Raw genomic sequence first — 19,834 nt, 5'->3', positions numbered from 1 at the left:
TCTCCTAAGTGTTCTTACACAGGTGTCTTTGTTTTGGTTTATGACTCCCTATATTTTTCGCCATTAAATACATTTATAAGCAACCAATTACACTTAATTTCCTTAAAAAGGAAATTTCCTTAAAAAGGAAATTACCATTACTTGTCAGTAACTGATACAGCATTTAAAAAACCCCACATTTTACTTATAGCAATATGTCTGACCCCACACCTACATAACTGACATTGTCATCTTTTTGAGATTGTATCATGTTGCCAGAATTGTTTCTATAAAGCAGATTAAAACCCATCTTTGTCACTCAAGATGCAACACTTCAGAGTTTGGCTCTAGTCCCTCCATGCTCAGCAGAGAATTCCCCTAAAGTTCAGGGAGGCTTTCCAGTACATCAAGACCTGCATGTATTTTCTCCCATTGCCAGCATCCCTGCTCTCTAAAGATGCTCAGGACATCTCAAATAGGTGTGATGAACACCTCCTGATGTCACATCAAGGAACTATGACTTCCTATAGGACATCATGCAGTGGTTGAAACTTTACAAAGCTATGATGCTGCTCTAGAAGTTTGCTTCTGTGAAGAACAGAAAGACTACAGACAGTGACACAAAGAAATACTTTGCAAAACACCAGCATTTCCCCCAAGGCATCTGCGCCTTTAAAGCCCAAATTTGCTTACAAATGATAGAGCCCTGATACTGTTGCATATTTCACATATTGTAAGTGACCAGGAAATATACTGAAAAGTGTTCAGCCAACAGGGTAGCAGCTGCACAGCTAGGAAAAAAACCACACAAACAAAACATAAATCCCTTTTAATTTCACATTTACTGAACAAATACAATATACATCATCAACTAACTAAAGTACAGTCTGGGTCAGGCAGGAATACTTAGCTAGCCAGCTGATCCACATACAAATATCAGTCTCATTTCAAGTCCTTCTGCTTAAAATAGACTGCACACAGCAAGGTTGATCTCGCAAGCTGCAGATCCCTGGAATTCTGGTGTTCCATTTATGCCAAGCATATAAGCTCTCTATGGTCAGGGAAGACAGTTTTGTGCCAATCCCCAATTCAATCAGCCTCTCCAATAAGACACCTGTACCATTCTAGCCAGATCCTTATTTTAGGAAGACTCGTTCAGTAGGCTCCTAATAAGGTGCAAATGAAGTGACTGCAGACTGGGCCAAATCTCTCAGTTCTGCATAAAGTGCAAGAACACTGGTTAGATCCAAAAAACGACCATATATGTAGAAATCTAAAACAGGAACATGGACCCTTAGGACATACTACAGACACCCAAGCTGGAATCTGCAACAAAAAAGACATCAAGCAGCTTCACTCAGGACACCTACATGAAGGTCCCTTAAGACTTGGTCAGCCTCTAGCCTCTGCCTTGTAATTACAGTCACGTCCATCAGATCAAAACAGGAACCCAGCACAGCTGCATTCCACAGACTCTTTTAGGAAAAACAAAGATAAATGGCCTCCCCTGGAATATCCTCCCTCGGCTTGCAAATAATCCCATCCTATCTGCGCTAAACAATCCTGCAAAAACATTTCTGCAGCAAACACAAGACACCTGTTTACAAGGAGTTAAAAAAAAAAAAAAAAAGGCAAGCAACCTGAGGCACTAAAAAAAGGCAAAACAATTTTGACAGTGTCTTTGACTTTGATGCCTCGGCCTCTCCAACTATCAATAAAAAGTAAAAAAAAAGCCAGATTCAATCTACGTTTGAGACAATAGATCACAGATACACATTTCTATACAGCAGGAATAAGACTTGGGCAAAATGACTTAACCATGTCCATAAAACACATATAAAATAAACCCAACATGAACAGGCTGTAAATGACTAGTTCCTTCACATCACAGATTTCCAAATTACAGCACAAAATAGTCTGGGGACCATATCAGAGGTCCTTATTTCCAGTAGCTATTTTTAAAGTACATTGAAAAAATTAATTGAATCAATTAATTATTACTATTCCAGAAAGATAATATATGGTCACAAATGACCCCAAAAAGAACCTAAGACAATCCATGAGAAAGAAGAGAAATGGTTCCAAGCCCCCCTGTTAATATCTCATCACTGCTATGAAAAATCTTGGAAACCCATGTCAAATTAAAAGTTATCACGTTACAGAAACAGAGAAGTTTAAGGATGGTGTCACCATATACAGCAAGACAAACACAGCTGCTAGGAAAAAACTTCCTGAACCATCTGATCCAATGAAGATTTAACAAGAAAAATTAACAAAGAAGATTTAACAATGAAGAATTAACAATTTCAGATTTAAAAGATAGATGGCAATGCTGTTCATTCCAACAGTTATAGCCATGGTATACTACATCCTGTACAGAATGGTACCACTTATTTTCAATGTTTTTCCTGAACTAAATCATGGAATTTGGACAAGTTTCTCCTCCTACTGGCAATTACCAAAGCTAATTGTTTTTAGCGTGGTGCTTTTCTGAACTGATGAGACAACAGGCTTTTATGTATCAAATACAAACAAGGCTACTTCTTACCTAGAGGAATAAAGTGTATCTAATGCAAATAATAAGTTAATATATTTTGAGACATATTGGAATGTTTGACTACAGAATCAAAAGTAAAATCTTACTCAGGTGTGCACACACACAGAGAAAAACATAGCTATACATAGCTAAAGCCACTTCACAGTCCAATAAAAGAATGTGATTACATGTTAAAAAAATATATTGCAAACAAGAAATTTAACATAAAGTTTCAAGAAAAGACTTGTCTACTGTTTTGCCATCTTCAGCAGAACTTTGAGAACTTTGCCTCCAGAGTAGAATGAAGAAGAGTCAGCTGCTCAGGTAGCCTAATACAAAACATATAGGAAAATGCCTCAGAAAGACAAGCAAAAAAAAAAAAAAAAAAAAAAAAAGAAGTGCCTGATAAAAGAGTCCCCTGACTAAAGTGGAGAGTTTAAAATTGTTTCCTATGCAATCACTCCTCAATAGAGCCCAGTATTTCCTATGTACATGTTCTAAGTCCCAGCACCATTTTTATTATAAAACCTTCATTCTGTTTCTTCTATGCTTTATTAAAGAAGCAGTGCAAGCTGCACTAAATCAATACTATTCTTTAGCAAAGTAACTAGAATACATGCCTGAGCCTACATGACACAAAATATCATGTAAATAACTCCCAGTATGTTTTTTAAGAAGAGTATGGATGAAATGTTGTCACCTTGTAAAAGCAACAACAGCCAAACTATGAGAATAAAGAAAACTGAAAACATCTCTTGAGGAGTGAGAGGAATAGAAAATGCTGCAGCATTTTCTCTTAATATAACAACATAGCATCCACGTGGCCAGTATGGCAAGTTAAAGTTTGTCATATTCATGACAGATGAAGCAGACTCAAGAATTAAGGAATTATTTAATTTCAGACTCAGAAGACTCTCTAGATGACCTCTAACAATGACTCCATCAAACAGCAGCCTGGTATACAAACATCCTACATAGCTCATTCACAGCAGAGTCCCACTCTCTCTGCATTCAGGTACAACAGTTTGACTGTGTTCACTCAAGCTGCAAGATCTAAGCTATTGTTTACACTTCCTAGTACAGTCAAGTGTACATTTACTAAAACACAAGTCCATCAATTTATATCCTGAGAGCTGAATCCTAGTTCTACTAAAAATCAATTATATTTCACTACTATCAAGTTGTCACTTGTTTGGTTGTTTGTGTTTTTTTTTTTTTTTTTTAAATAAGAGGTGTACTATCTCATGTTACCATATCTTAAAAATCTTTCAGTTTATTGTCCCTTGAATACTCATACATAGGGGGCGAGGAGGGGAAGAGGACCCAGACTAGAAATCACTTACACTGTTGAAGTACATCAGTGTATTTGTATCTGGAAATCATCCTAAGGGCTAACATTCAACAACCAAGTACCATCAATTTATTTATTTAAAACTCACACAATCTACCATTTATTTAAAAATACAGTGGTTAAAGGTAAAAGCTTATCTTGACAGAATTTTCATTTGGTAATTAAAGATTAAAACATAAAAGTATAATAAGTCACCTTTCTGTAGATATCCAAAAGAAAGCAATATTATCCTAGCACTCATTAGAGTATGTTAAGTCTCTCTCTGGTATTTGTGAGAGTAATTGCTAGCCTATTGGGATTACAAAACAGTAAGTACTAACAATCAATTCTTTCAAGTATTGTGTGCCTCAGGATCATATATATATATATATATATATATCTTTATATATGTATATGTTTATTCCTAATGGTTAATTTTCTATAACTATTGTTAAAATCACGAGCACTAATTCTGTAAGTTCACCATTCAAGGAATTAGATAACTTTGCATGAAGTTATACAAGACTGATTCCAAATCCAGACATAAATGTTCAAAGTTCTGTGCTAGATCAAAACTAATTAGTTGTAAATAATTTCATAATAAAGTGCCTCATTGTAGTTCACAAACAACTTTCACAGTAATCATCAACACAAATCTTCATTGTGTCTGTACAGGATTGTTACAATGAAAGCGTTAACTTTTGGTTACGTTAAAGAGACAGTATTATTACAGTTATATTTCATTAAATTTGACAGAACTAATTGCTTGAGACTGAAACCTCTTGTAAAAGATGCAAGCCCACCCTCGTATAAATTTTTCCAAAATTTTATGATGTAAAAATGAATAATGTTAGAGCACAACTGAGTGCAACTGCCTTATAGAAGAACTTTACCTCCACCTTTCCATTCCAAATCTCAAAATTCTGTCACAAAAGGTCTTTTTTAGGTGTAAGTGAAAATTTTGGTTAGACACATCACCTAACTTTTGGCCTTTTAAAGTAAACTAAAAAGCAATTCCTGAAGTTTTTGAAAAATCAGTACCAGAGAAACCACTGAAAAGACTACAGAAAAAATTCGCACCTGAACTTCTCAGTAATTCAAGCGCAGGAGAGATCATGGTAGTTAAAGCAGTCGACTCAGTGATGTAAGAGTTTTGTATTAACTAGAAAACTGATTAGGTTTGCATCTGTTTGTCAATTTTACTCTAATACTTTTAAATAATCTGAAATGTAACATTACCAGTTATTGCAAATAAGTTTCTATAGCCTCAATTATCTTCATCGATGAAGTAAGACTAAGCCAAAATTATCAGTTTTCTTGTTCTTGAGCATCTATTCAACATCACTGTTTTCTATGTAAGAGTTAAGCCTAACTCTGCCCCAAAAGATTGTCAGATGTCTTGTTCGATCAATCTTGTGACTTCTGGTGAGCAAAAGCCTAGATCCATATCAACCAAAACAAAAGCTTGTTCCTAATTCTCATTCCATACATTGATTTGACAATCCTTATCAATTTAATGAGGTGTTAAACTGGACATTATGACTGCCTTAAACACTGTTTTTTAAATAATATACTGCTTCAGAGGAAACTATGCATATATAAAACTGCTTTGATCTTATTTTATTGACACAATTTTTCCACTGTTATGAAATGATTTATTGATTTGTCTTTGAAGAGAATCAAAGTCCTGCGCCTCACGTTGCACTTAAAGTGGTGTTCTTATTCTACTTTAAGGTATCTGTAAAACAGTTTTGTAATTTGAAACTCAATGGAACAGTAAGTTTCATACCTTACACTCATCATCATGCCACATATCAAACAAACTTTACTAAAGCATCACTTGGGAAAGCCTGGAAAACTCTCCACAATGCTCTACTGTTTCTAAGAAGCTTCTGCTGTTTCTGATTACCAGCAAGTTTGCTATTTTGGCATCACACTAAAGCCCCAGTGCCTCCATTTCTGACCCCTTCAACAAAAACAAGCTGCTCAACAATGTCTAATCCGTGCGTCATGTAATCCTGCTTAATACCCTACAAACTCTGGGTAATATTTGGGTAGTTTTTAAATTTAGCAAAGAACATCCTGGCCTAGTTCAAAGATACCCTTGCCTTGGGTAGTGTCCCCTAGAAACATCATCCACACTAGTTTCAAAGAAAAACAAACACACACATACGTATAACAGAAATGAACAACAACAACAAAAGTAAGAGATCCTCGTCTAATGACATAATAAAAACATATCAAATTACAAATCAAATTACTGAAATGGGAATGCATTATGCAAGCACCAAACACGCCATTCAAACAATTAAAGAGACATTCTGTCATTCTAACACCACTTATGGTGTTAGAAGCACAAGCGCAAGCACATCCAACTCCCTGCTTGCAGCGAGAGCAGACTCTGCCGCAGAGGATAGCTGGTACAGCCAGCTAAATCACACAAGGCCAAGCCTTCCTCCCATCAACACTGAGCTATTAAAGAAAAGTCAGTTATCACTCCGCTGGAGAAACAGAAAATCCCTTCTTTGAGACACTGCTTTTTGAAGCATCATTATCTTAAAAGTGGCTCATACTAAAAACACTACCAAAGAGGTCTAATCCAAATTCCATTATAATTTTTCAGCATACTGTCCTGCCTAAGATTTCTCAGCCTCTTGCTGAAGGGCAAATAGGTTCCTATTTTGTTTAGGCTGTCAGGCAAACAGTCTCCAATCATTAGCCTCTTGTCAACAGCGATGCTGGGCTAGATTACTACTGCAGAGTGCTTGTAATGGCAGGTGCATGGCCCTGGGGCTGCCATCTGCCAGGAAGGAAGTGTTCTCTTCTAGGATGCTGAAGAGATTGACAAATAATGTAAACAAAACACTGAATCATTCCTAATCTACGCAATAAAGCTATTGCATTACCCTTCTGCAGTTGTAGATGTTACTATCAGAGGTGCAGATTTAGGTTTGTGGCTTGGGTTGGTTTTTTTTTCCTAACTAGTTTTGTGATTGATTTACTGAGGTAAAAACACACACTCTAAAATAACTTTTATTTAACTAAGACAGGCAATTCTGGATTTGAAAAGAAAACACCCTAGTATCAAAGATGTTTATTCTGGGAAGTATCTCCCCACTGTTACCTCATAACTCTTTCCAGAGTATATAGCCCTTTACTGAGAGCAAAAACTGGATTTTTTTAAATTACTATTTTTGATACACCTACACCACTTGGGGTTATTATCATTGATAAAAAATTCAGAACATCTGTTTGGAAATTATTTTTTAAGGCAAAAATAGTAACAGAACTCCAACTATTGTCTTTGGTCTTTTAAATCAATTTCTAAAGGGATTTCTTATCATTGCATTGAACAACTCTCCTAAACAATCCTACTTTAGTGGCCAATTTGACACCTCAGGTACCAAGCAATAGCACAACTCCATGGAAATATTCAGGCACTTACCTATTCTTCAGGAAAGTTACTCATTACCATTTGACTGGCAACCCAGAGATTACAAACTACTGCTGTCTTTGAGTGAGCCTCAAATGCTACTGTATGTGTTAGCACTTTAACATTCCATGAAATGTATTTTTAGGTGATCCTCTGTAAAAATGTAAGCAATCTCTGCACTGATTTCTCTGTGGTTTGGATGAGGCTTATAATACCTAAGTCTTAAAAGCTTGTTTTAACTACGAACATTTACAACCCTGCAACTGAAGGATTCATTCAGCCTATATTAGTGAGTAAACTGCAAATACAATCTAAACCAGTAATCCTGATTTCCTCCAAAGCTGACAGAGATGCCAGGGAAAAAATCCATGCTGCTTTTTAACTTCCATTTAAAAGACAGTGGGAGCAGTCACCTTTGCTGGCTCTGTTTACTGCTACATGTTCTCCAGAGTGCCTAGCAGACTGACTAATCCAAGAAGCCAACATGCTGGATAGCTAAAGGCAGTTGACACAAACATAAGCGTAGAAAAACTCAAACAACAACAAAACAACACACACCAAAAAAACCACAAAAAATTTTCCTTTGAAAAGTCTGCAGTAGGAAAGCCAGCCTTTTCAACAACCACCAGCAAGGGGACTACTCAGCTGAACTTGGCTTTTCAAAGCTGCCACTCTTGACCCCCTACATGCACATGCACAAAAACTTTAAAAATAACTACATGCCAGACAACAAACACACAAAGAAAACATATCTGAACTTTTGGGTCACTATCCGGTCTTCTAAAAACTTAAGGGATAGTACTGTTTTCTACGCTTACAGAGATCCCTTCAAGGAAACATTTTACAGAACTACAACAAAAACAGTTGTGAAACCCTCATAATTACATGTCCAAATTTATCATATCAGTCAATATATTCACTTTAAATTGCTATGACACATACTGCACCAACCTAGTGTTAAAACTTCCACAAAACTGCTGGACTATATCATGACTAACCTAACAAACACAAAGAAAACAACATACGGACAAATAGTACAAAAAGCATACAATACTTAAACAAAATCAGAACAAAAAAAGTCACAGGTGTTTATTACTTTAAAAAGAAATATATTAATGGTGCTTTTAGATAAAAACTGATATAGACAGACAATATCTGGATGTAACTATACTGCCATTTAACTGTTGAATAGGGATGGAAGTTGGATTACATACACTAACTAAATTTTTCAATGGATGCTTGCTGTGTTTCAACTTATAAACTACTTCAGCATCCCAGTGTACTTAATGCTATTTAAAAATAATAGTAAATCAAGTGTGAAAAAACACGTTATTCTCTCCTTATTAAAAAAAAAAACACACCAAACATAAAGAATGCCACCATAGAAAATATGTCCTAATACTCTTTCTGTTCAAACACTCCTTTATTCTTTTTACTTACAAACCAACATTAGTCTCTGTAGCTATCTTGAAAGAAATCAAGTAATCAGAAGCAATCATCAACCTAAAGCATTTCCTCTGCCTTGAGCAATGACTGTACTGGTTCAGTTTAGAACAAACCCACCATTCAACTTGGTCTATAACAATTTATCTTAAATGACTCAAAATAACCATGACATTCTTTCTATAAGCAGTACAGCTATAAAGTGTAAAGAATAAAAGTCTAATAGACGTCACGCGTTTTAATATTCTATCTGCTTGTAAAAAGCTGACATCCCTATAATCAACATAATTTAAAATACCAAAGGCTTTATTTAATGTTAGATAATTTCAGTTTATATTTCATGTTTCACAAGTGGCACTGCTAGGTTCAGACATAAGCACTTTGGTTTGGTCAGCTGTAAAATGCTATCTGAAAGACTAAGTGAATTTTGAGATGTTGCAAAAAAAACCCCTCAAATTTTTAATTCTTACTGTAAGTTAAAAAATCAAACTATGTAAGTTATTAAAAGCAGTTCATTTCTTTCTGCTGTTAGTTTTGATGTCTTCACAGAACTTAATACTAAGAGAAACTACTACAACTGATTTATTATAAAAAAAAAGACTTTAAAAGCTGTATAGATTTCTAACACAGCATATATTTTAATATTTTGAAGAAGTAATTTTACAGTTAATATTAGTTTTGCTAAAGAGACAAACATTCTCATGTCACTCTGAGAACCAAAACTTTATGGCAGCTGGCATATGAAGAGGAAGAGAAAAACCAACTTAGTAGTATAACCCACTGTGCAAAGTAATCCCAAAGAAAAGGGAAGCAAAGGTTATTTCTTTAACAATCTAAAATGGCATTAGAAAGACACAAGAAGAGATTTCTTAACATAGGCTTTTTATTGTTTAGGTGCAACCATAAAACCCTCACACAGCTGAAAGCTAATTGACAAGGCAGGAGTGGGGGTCATGATTATCAAAATCACCTTATTACGATCTTAAGTAGATGCATTACAGATGACGACTTCTTTAAACAAATCAAGACAAAAGAAACTAACATGGGAGGAAAAGAACCTTCAGCTTTTTTTGCAGCATTACACATAGTATCTGCCCATTTTTAGAAAACTTGACCAACTTCTAGAAACATTTACAAGTTAAAGCTACAGAGCACTCTGTGAATGGAAAAGAAAACATAACTAAAGATTAACCACCCAATTCTGGTGGTTTCAATTAAGCAAAATTCCCTACTATACACCCACTAAATTTAATGGGAATCTTACTTAAGAATTTCAGGATTACACACAAAGGGTAAAATCCCCATTAAGACAGAGACAAAACTACCATTTGACTTCAAGAGAACTAAGATCCACCATAAAAAGTCACATCATTATTGGGTATAATCTGTCATAAATATACTGGAATAAATAATTTGCACTATATGAAAAAAAGAGTGTAAACATCTCCATAAATAATTAAATCCATACACTGTTCATATGTTTTTAAGCAAAAAACCAGTCATAATTCAAGAACAAAGGCTAATTATTAGCAAGTAACAAGCTTTAATCAACCAGTAACAGTATTATTTTATTTACATATCAGATGAAGGCAATTGTTTCTCCAATTATTAAATATTTTCACATTTTCAGAACACAGTAAAACTAAATGAAACTATCATTTCAAGCAACCTCTTAATTGTTCTGTTTTGACAGCAGCTGTGGATGCACTCCTTGCTTCTACCACGACAGGATAATATAGACAGAGATTTCCAAAAGCACAGCACTCCCTGCAGCAGAGGCAAGTTACTGATTGTAGAGAGACAAGCTACACGTGAAAGCCAGCCATCTTTAAATGATATAGTTTCCCTCAAAACATTTATCCACATGAAAACACAACTACTGCTACAAACCTTAAGGAACAATTCAAACTGGTTTTTTACATGTATTTTGCACAAATCAAAATGTTAATTAATTTACTAAGGAGCTTGTTTGTATACTCTGTATCTCAGAGTCTCCTGTTCTAAATATTAAAAATATGTAGATTCTTCATTGTTTTAAAATTACTAGGAACTATACTTGTTTTTCAAAGAAGTAAAGCTTCTCGCTTTTCTAATGCAGTTAAAAACAAAATCTGAAAAGTGCAAACAACTAAACAAACAACACTGATTATATAAGCTCTCTCTTTTGCAAACCATTTTTACAGAATTAGATTTTCTTAACTCTCACCTGCATTACTACTGTTAAAATAATCTTGCTTATATGCAAAATACTGTTTTCTTTAAATTGAATGTGTTTCTCTATAAAACGTGAAATTCTTAGTAGCCTCCCAAATCACAATGTTTGAAATTCAAGTACATCAGCACAATATTGGTTGACCTTTTTAAACGGTGGCAGGAGTCCTTCTCTAAACAAACTCTGGTGTGAAATCCCAATGAAAACCAAAAGGGAAACTAGGACATTTGCAAAAGTTTATGCTTTGATTCAAGTTAAACCAATAAAGTCCTTTGTGATGTATTTCTCTTTCCCCATGCTATGACTTTCCCAGTTCGACTACCACAAGTGCAATTAACTTGATGTCTCAATTTTGGTACCCAACCCTGCACACCATTGGTTCTTCCTTACCACCTTTAGCCTGACTCTGTTACATTCATTTATCCCTGCACCCCTGAGTGCACCCCTCAGGCTGGCACCCCTCTCAGGGGAACGAGGTGCTGGAGATTCTCCGCCCACCTCCTACAGAGCCGGTCAATCCCAACGAGCCTCCCCGCACCACTTCTCCAGGTGACCTGCGTTTAGAAGCTTACGGGAAAGAGGAAAAACAAACACGCATGCAGATTAAATATTAAAATAAGGCAAGCCTGTAACCATCCTTGGACAAACACACGCAGCAGCACTGAGCCCTCTCCGCTGTACGCCGAGTACCACATTAACACGGCTGCATTATCCTCTTGTTTACTGGATGGGAAGGACAGCGGTCGTTCCCCCCTCCTTATCTGACCGGCGGCCTCTCCCATTCCCGCGTGTCGCCGGGATGCCAGCCGCGCTCCCGCGCCGGGTTTTCCCGGTAACCGGTGCCCGCCCTCCCCCGCCCCCTCCTCCCGCCTTAGGGTCAGCAGTTTGGGGAATGCTGTGGAAATAGCTCTTTCCCAACACCGGGCTTGGTTTGCAGTTGGGGCTGTAGGTGGCTCAAGAAAAGCTCCTCGTTTTTGTGAAAAATCCGTTTGCAAAGCAAAGGGGCGTGATCGTCTGCTGGCGCCCGGGAACGCCATCCCAAGGCCGGGCAAGGAGAGCGGGGGCTGCAGCATCCACACCGGGCTCGGGCAAGCCACAGGGATCCTAAAAACGACCCCAGAAAACTAAAAGCAAGACAGAAATAAGGCTCTGCCCTCAACCCTTCCAGTCATTCAGAATAAGCCTTCATCCTTTCAAACTCTGACATTGCATTCAACAATCCTCTCGTCTTAATTAGGTTCAAAGCTTGCTCTGCAAACGGTGGATCTCTCATCTTTTCCATCTTCCTGTACTTCCTATCAAAAGAGAAAATATTTTCTTCTTCAAAATCAACTAGCTACTAAGAAAACACAAGGAAAAAAAAAACCTGCAAGTGGCTTTTACAAGCTGTTGTTGTTCACCTGTTATTGACGCCTCTATAGCACCGTGAATAGAGAAGCAATACTTACCCCCTCCAAGCAACTACTTTTTCATACGTCATTTCAACCAGCTAGACCCATAAACATGTATAACAGCTATATATGCATAGAGCTTTAAGCTACCATGTCTTACACAAATTCAAGAGCCGAGGGAATCCTTATGGTGTCTTATCATTAATATCTTCTCCTTGACAGATTGGCTATTTTGTGCCCTCCTCAACCAGCCCCCCAGTTGTGTACAAACCCTCACTCACTGAGGGAGGTGGGTTGCTATTTTGGGGAGAAGGGAAGGTATTTGTTTCGTTATTTATTTTTTTCTTTCAACAGCATAACTAGCACCCCAATAAAGGAACAGCTACATACTTAAAACCTAAATTCTCTCTCAGATAAAATTTCAAATTTCTTCAATTTGCTTTTATCTTTGAACACCCAACATTTACAATCCATATAAAAGCAAGCCAACCAACTGGTTATCCATGCTGGGACTGAGCAGTCAGCTGGAACATAGTTACACACCCCCACAGGGTGGGCCCTTAAGTGAAATATGTGATACAACGTGTAACATCTCAAGCATATAGTGACTTCTGGAAAGAATTATTACAGTTTTTTCAATTCACATCCCATGCTTACCATGATTTATTGTTAAACTTTTGCAAGAGATAAGGTACTTCAAAACCATATTAAATTTATCTTTCTCATTTTCATATTATAGATCTTCTCAGCTAGAGAGCCAAGGATTGTTTTTGTAATCTGATGTCCTCAAACAATCCTGTTTTTAAGTCAACAATTTCACATTTTTAAGCAGTATTTAGAAACTGCATTAACATGAAGTATTTTGGTCACATTTTCCAAACACTTTCCAAAATTTTATGCAAGAAAACTGAAGGACAAACCAAACATAGTAACTGTGTAAACATAAGCTTCTTTTGGGATACCCAGAAGTATACACTCATAATAATGGCACAGTAGAACTGAAACATGAAGAAATATCCCAAAATTAAACCTTTTTTTTCATACAAAGAGCTACCAAATTCCTCCAAAACTTCTTATTACAGGATGTGTACAAGGGGGATAAGAGTGATTTTTAAGGAAGCAAGGAGGGATAGTGCTGTACACCACAAACACACAACACGGTGATGGCAAACAGTAGGCAGAAACAGACATAGCAAGCACTGTCAGACGTAGCTACTCACCTTTCACAGCACTTGCTTCTTTCAGGTTGTGAGACAGAAAGTCTATGCTGGCATAGGCGCTCATCTCTACTCCATTGATGCCCCCATTTAGGAGGTGCCTGGCTTTCAACCTGGATTTGTCACAGTTTGCCAGGGACCCGTCCACCACATCAATGGCGATGTAGTTGAGGCCATTCTGGAAGCCAGCTGAGGTCTCCCGGCACATGGGACTGCTACCCTGCTCCTCCTCCAGGCCTTCGCTTTTCCTGAGGGACACATTCTCCACTGAGGCCGAGTTGTGTCGTTTGGGGTTGTGTGCGAAGGAAGGGGACACTGGGGTCACAGTGGTGGTGGAGGAGAAAGTTTCTGAGCTGTGTCTCCTCCGCCCCTGAGGATCTGCCCGGATGACTTTGGCCCCCCGGTTGGGGTCTGGGGGAGGGCTGGAGAGAATGAAAGCCTCCACCCCAGAGAGAGTGAGCCTCTTCACCCCAGCTGTGGGGCTGGCGACCCGGGCACTTTCTGGCTTCTGAAAAATGGGTTGGGGTGGCGTGGTGGCCATGCCAAAGGTCATCTCAGTGTAATCCCCACCATCTGACGGGCTGGATGAACAAGCCACCCCCACAGCCGCCTTCAGGTAGCGCCCGTTGGGCTGGCTGGTGCTGGAAGAAGAGCTGGGTGAGAGAGCTTCCAAAGAGCCCACTGAGACCACGCCTGACTGGGAGGGCGACTGTAACCCAAAGTCCATGTTCATGTAGTCAGAGAGCGGGGAGCGCCTCTGCCCTGTGCCTGAGCCCAGGGAGGAGGCTGGGCTGTCAGCAGGCAGTGAGGGGGAAGAATAGACAGCAGCATCCCCAAAGTCAATGTTGATGTATTCGCCAGGGCTCTTGGGCTCAGGCGGCAGAGGGTGCTCATTCATGCTGGGCAGCACCGTCCGCAAGGTCTCCAAAGAGAGGCGGCTGGGTCGGGCTGCCCGCTGGCACCGCTGGCTCAGAAAGCTCTCGGTCCGGCTGTGCCGCAGAGGTGAAGGCACCGTGTGGCTGGATGGGGTGAAGGTGCTGGCAGGCGACTGGCCCACTCCGCACCCCACCTCCTCTGGGATCATCCTCCCTGGGGAGTTCATGAAGACATACTGGTCACTGTCCTTCGCCAATCCCTGGCTCTTGTAGGAGCGGGGTAAGGAGCTGTATGAATAGCAGCCGGGCTTTGAGGGCTCGCTGGACCCATGCCCTGATGGGGTGAAAAAGAAGTCTGGGGGGGTAAGGGAGGGAACCTGGGGCACATGCTGGGGGTCCCGAGGGGACATATTGATATAGTCACCATTACTCAGCCTTCCATCTGAGCTCTCCACAGATAGCTTGGAGCCACACCACATCCGCATGTACCCACTATCATCAGGGGAACTCTCCCCAGGTGAGCTGGTCTTGTAGCTGCTCCCGTTCCCAGGGGACCCACTCCCCACCCCTGCCCGGGGCTGCAGGATCTGCTTGGGGGCAGACACGCTGGTGGGGCTCATGGGCATGTAATCATCACTGCCCCGGCTTCCCTGCCCTAAGGCTGCGGCCACACCGGGGGTCATGGGCATGTAGCCATCATCATCTCCCCCACCACCACCCGCTGGCGGCGGCCCCAGATTTGTGCTGCTGCTGCCGGAGCTGCGGTGGGAGCCGATCTCGATGTCCCCATAGTCCTCGGGGTACGGGGTGTAGGTCACTTTAGGGGAAGCCCCAGCTTGGCAGGAGGGGAAGAGGCGGCCGGCACTGCCGGCGAAGGTGGCGCGCATCAGCGTGTACTCGTCGAGGGAGGCCGAGGAGACTTGCGGCGGGGCGGGTCGCTGCCGGCACGGCGTGGTCAAGGAATAGGTCCGCTTTCGATGGCACCTGTCGCCGGCGGCGTCGGGGCAGGGCCGGTAGCAGAGGCGGCCGCTCGGGGGCCGCTCCATCGCCATGTAGCCGTAGAGATCGGTGCCGCCCCCTGGGTCCCGCACCGGGGGTGTCTCGGCCACCGACTCGGGGGTGTTGCTGCGGTTGCTGGCGGTGGAGGAGGAGGAGAAGGGCCGCAGGTCGCCGCCCGGGCTGGAGCCGTACTCGTCGAAGGACATGAAGCCGGCGTCGCTGGGGGAGCCGGAGACAGAGGCGCTGCCGCTGGACGGGCGCTGAGGGTGATGCGGGTGGACAGTCTCGGAGCCGAGGCCGCTGCTGGAGGACAGGCTGATGGGGCTGGTGGCGGAGGGGGGCGAGTGGGAGGCGGGCATGGACATGGAGCGGCTGCTCTGCAGCCCGCCGCCGGCCAGCACCGGCAGCAGCTTCCCCGCCTGCCGGCCTCCGCCGCTGCTGAGCGTGTGCGAGCGGCTCAGGGGAGTCCGCACGGGGCCCGGGCTCATAGGGCTACCGGCTGCCGAACCCACCCGGCAGCCGTCACCCTCGCTGGCCGTCCTCACCCTGCACGGCGTGCACTTGGTGCCGGCGCCGGCGGCGAGGCTATCGGTGCGAGAGCGGCGGAGGAGGCCGGTCTGGCTGGGAGGCAGGTTGACCAGGTGGTGGTGCCGGCGACCGGGGACGGTGATGGGGTGGGTGGCGGAGGCGCTACTGCCGCCGAGCCCGCCGGCCCCCCCGGAGGAAGACGAGGAGGACGACTGGCTCTTGCTTCGAGGCCGGAACTCGGACAGCTCCTTCAGCGCCTTCATGGCCTCGAGGATGGTCTCGTGGATGTTCTGGGCCACCACCGAGTCGTCCGCCTGCATCCAGAGCTCGCCGGGGCCGGTGGCGGCTGAGCGCCCCACCTCGATGAAGAAAAAGCTGTCGGAGTGGCCGCAGCGGCGGATGTTCATCAGCTGCAGCGTGACCGAGGGCAGCTCGCAGTTGAGACGCACGAACCCAATGGTGCGAGCCGAGAGGCAGAGCCGGTGGACGCCAGTGAGGTTTTTACTCTGCCCTAAGCCCTTGGGCTTCAGCGTCACCTGCCAGACCTCCCGGTAGGCAGCGGTTGCCGGCGCGATGAGCCCGTAGTTGAGGTCTTCCCCGGCGGCGGCCAGAGAGGCGGCGGCCGCGCCGCAGGAGGCGGAGAAGGGGGAGGCGAGGTGGCGGTGGGGGGACCCCTGGCAGGCCGCCTTGCCCTCGTTGAGCAGATCGGTGAGAGCCCGGTACCAGCCCTCCTGCTCCTGCTCGTTCTCGGCAGCCACGGCGAAGTACTCGTCCTTGGTGTAGAGGGCGATGAGGTACTTGTGCTTGGCGTCCGCCCGCTTGTTGATGTTGAGGCAGGAGTCCAGGGCGATCACCCGCTTGGGTGCCCCAGACTTGTTCCTCCATTTCTTCTCGCTCTCGTAGTACTCCAGCCGGGCGCCCCCCGCCTCCTCCCCGCCGCCGCCGCCCGGGCCGCGCAGCACGAAGAAGCGCTTGTGGCCGTGCTTCTGCTTGCGCAGGTACCCGCACTTCCTCACGCCCTGGTTGTTGTTGTTGTTGTTGTTCAGGTTGGGGCCGGGCGGGGAGCTCAGGGGGGGCAGCAGCCCCAGCACGGCGGGGCTCGCCATCCCCAGCCCCGCGCCGGGAGCACCGCCCGGCTCCTCTCGCTGCTGCCGCCGACGCCGAACGGATCCGGGAACCGAGCGCCGCGGGGACAAAAAAGAAGAAAAAGAAAAAATAAAGAAAGAATGGAGAGAAGCGGGTAAAATAAAGTTATTCCTCCGTAGAAGAACACGGCTGCCCGGAGCCGCAGCGGGGTCCTCCGCTGTCGCCTCTAGGCAGCGGGTGTTGCCGACGGCCGCCCGGCGTCCTTCCCGGCTCGGGTACCGGCAGCGCCGCTGCCGCTCCCGGGCCGCCGCTGCCGCTGGTGCTGCCGGCGCCGGCGGGAGTTTCGCCGTAAGTAACACATCGCGCTGCGAGTGCCCCAACTAAAGAGCAAAACAACACGTGACCGCCGCCTCACCGAGCGCTCACACACCGAGACGGGGCGGGGCAACAGCGGCGCCGGCACGGACCCGCATTGGCCGCCACGCCGCAAGAGGGACGGCTCGGCCCGCCAATGGGACTGCAGGGCGGGCTCTCGGGTGCGAGGCGACGCAACATCATTGGTCGACGGCAGCCTCGCCCCCCACCCCCTGCCCGCCCCCCCGCGCTCCCGCCCACACCCCGGTCCTCCCCGGGCCAGCAGGTCCCGCCTCCCGCGCCCCTCCCGCCGGTGCCCTCAGCGCACACAGCGCAGAGCGTGTGGGGGGCGCGGGCACGGGTGGGACACCGGTACACCCGACAAAGCCCGGGTGCTGCCCATCGCCGCCCACCGGGACGCGGCGGGGCGCCGGCGTGGCTCTCCGCGGCCGTCAGGTGCTGCGGACCCGCCCGCTGGAGCTTCCGGGCGCGCGTGTGCGCGGCGGGCGCCCCCTGCACACCCACCCCCCACCCCCGCACACACGCGCGTGTGCGTCACCCGCCCCGCACACGCACGGCCGCTCCGCGCGCGCGCTCCCCCGCGCGCTGTGTCACCCGCGCCCACGCGCCCCCCCGCTCCCGCAGCGCTCCCCGCGGGGCCCCGCGCGGCGGGGAAATGCCACCGAGGGAGGGCGCGGGCAGCGTGTGCCGCTCTTCAGCCGGTTTTAATCAAACAACATTAATTTATCCGGGCGTTTCGCCGTAGCGGTGAATAAGGGCAGCATCCGCGTTTCCTCTGGAAACGATCCCGGCCCCCCTGGGGGAGCGCGGACCGGCGATCACGGAGCGAGCGGCGGCGGGGGCAAAGCAGCCTCCGGTCCCCCCTCTTCCTTGCTCCCCGTTCTTCCCCGCTCCCCTCTCCTCCTTTCTCTCCCTGCTTCCCCTGCCTCCTCCCCCTGCCGCCGCTCCCGCGCCTTCACCGGGCGCGCAGGGGCTCCGCGGGGGGCGGAGGTGCCTCGCTTGTTTACCGCGGGCCCGCACGCTCGTCACCAGGCGGGCCGCGCCCCGGCATCAATGGGAGCCTTTCTCTCCCCGATGTGGGGGGGAGGTGAACGGCGGAGGGGCCCTGGCCGGGGTGGGCGGCAGGAGGGGCGGGGGTCTCCCTAGTCCGCATTTTTCTCTGTGCGGCGGGATCGGGGGAAGGAAGGGGGAGCGCAGGGGCCCGGGAGGGGGACTGCGGGCGGGGATGCCGGCCTGTCGCCCCACGGGGAGGGCGTTCGCGGCGCCTCACGAAGCGCGCAGCGTGATGCGGGGAGGGCAGCGATAGGAAAGTCGGGGGATGAAGGGAAGAGGCTGTACTGAAACCATCCAGCCGGTTCCTAACGCAGCCGCATCCCCGGCCGCCTCGGGAACGGCGGGGGAAAGCGTCTCTTTGCACATGCCCAGGAGGAAAACCGAGGCTGGGGTCACGCGAACATCTATCCGCGATTTCCCGTCCCCCCGCTCAGTGCCGTCGGGACACGCTTTCATTTGTCGTCCTGCGACGAAGCTGAAGCAACCGGGTTTGCGTGTAAAGCCGAGGGAAAAAACAAACAACACAACAACTCAAACAAACAAACAAGCAAAAAAAATAGGAAAGTGATGCGGCGCCTGCGGCTGTCGTTGTGCGGGGCCGCGGCCGAGCGCTCCCCGTGCTCCCGGCGGAGCAGGCGGCGGGGCCGCCCCCAGCCCGCACCGCTGCCGCCGCTCTGCTCCCTCCTGCCCGAAATTCTCCGCGGTTTGGGTCAGAATAACCCATTTAGAAATCAACATCTGTTAACTGGGAGGGAGGAGTGTGATTGGAAAAGACCACCTCACTGTAAATACCAGTACGTCGCAATAAAGCAGCTTTTGAAGATAGACCTCTCCCTTCCTCTTACGGGAAAACATTTACATACATACGAGGCAGCAGTTACCTGCGTTTATAATTTTTTTTTTTTAAGTGAATGGGGGCGGAGTTAGAGAAGTAATTTGAGATCTGAGGCATTGACCTCTCCGCAGGAGCAAGAAAAGAGTGTAACCTTGGGTAAGATACCTGTGACCTCTATCTACCTGTATGATTCATCACAGAAAATGATGCTAACAATCTTTACTGTCCTGGTAATGTTCTTTGATTTCCATGTCTGGACAAATGCATAAAATTAGTAATTGTAAATTTAGATTATGTGTAATGATTGCATAACAGATCTCAGTGAGGACACTTTCATATGAAAACTGGGGAATAGTTGATTTTCTGGCTGTGGCTGTAGCGGTCCAGACTATCTCCTGTACTCACACTACTGAAGTTATAAGGAAATTAGTTATCTGAACAATTTCTTGTCACTCTGAGTGATCTGGGCCCATAAACACAAACTTTTGTCTGTAAACGCCTTGGGAATATGGAAGGATTTTCCCAGATATTTGTGAAATATG

At 45.4% G+C, this 19,834-nt stretch overlaps 1 protein-coding gene across 3 annotated transcripts in view; it reads right to left on the bottom strand.

Annotated features, from left to right (window-relative positions):
• IRS2 (insulin receptor substrate 2) overlaps positions 1-17,418 on the bottom strand; it is a 28,071-nt gene extending 10,653 nt beyond the window's left edge. The window contains exons 1-2 of one of the 3 annotated variants that reach the window (XM_050333214.1): positions 13,545-17,418; positions 794-11,500 (exon numbers count right to left, since the gene is read on the bottom strand). In XM_050333214.1, coding sequence (XP_050189171.1) covers positions 11,397-11,500; positions 13,545-17,049 — 3,609 coding nt within the window. In that variant the 5' untranslated portion in view covers positions 17,050-17,418 and the 3' untranslated portion in view covers positions 794-11,396. Of the gene's footprint in view, positions 1-793; positions 12,229-13,544 lie in introns of those variants that run through there. The other 2 variants (XM_050333215.1, XM_050333216.1) reach the window with 2 other exon arrangements.
• Positions 17,419-19,834: the final 2,416 nt, after the last annotated feature.

Source organism: Myiozetetes cayanensis, unplaced genomic scaffold (genome assembly GCF_022539395.1).
Source record: "Myiozetetes cayanensis isolate MyiCay16 unplaced genomic scaffold, myiCay2020 scf5-8, whole genome shotgun sequence".
In the NCBI taxonomy this organism is placed as follows: domain Eukaryota; kingdom Metazoa; phylum Chordata; class Aves; order Passeriformes; family Tyrannidae; genus Myiozetetes; species Myiozetetes cayanensis.
This window is presented reverse-complemented; position numbering and strand designations above follow the sequence as displayed.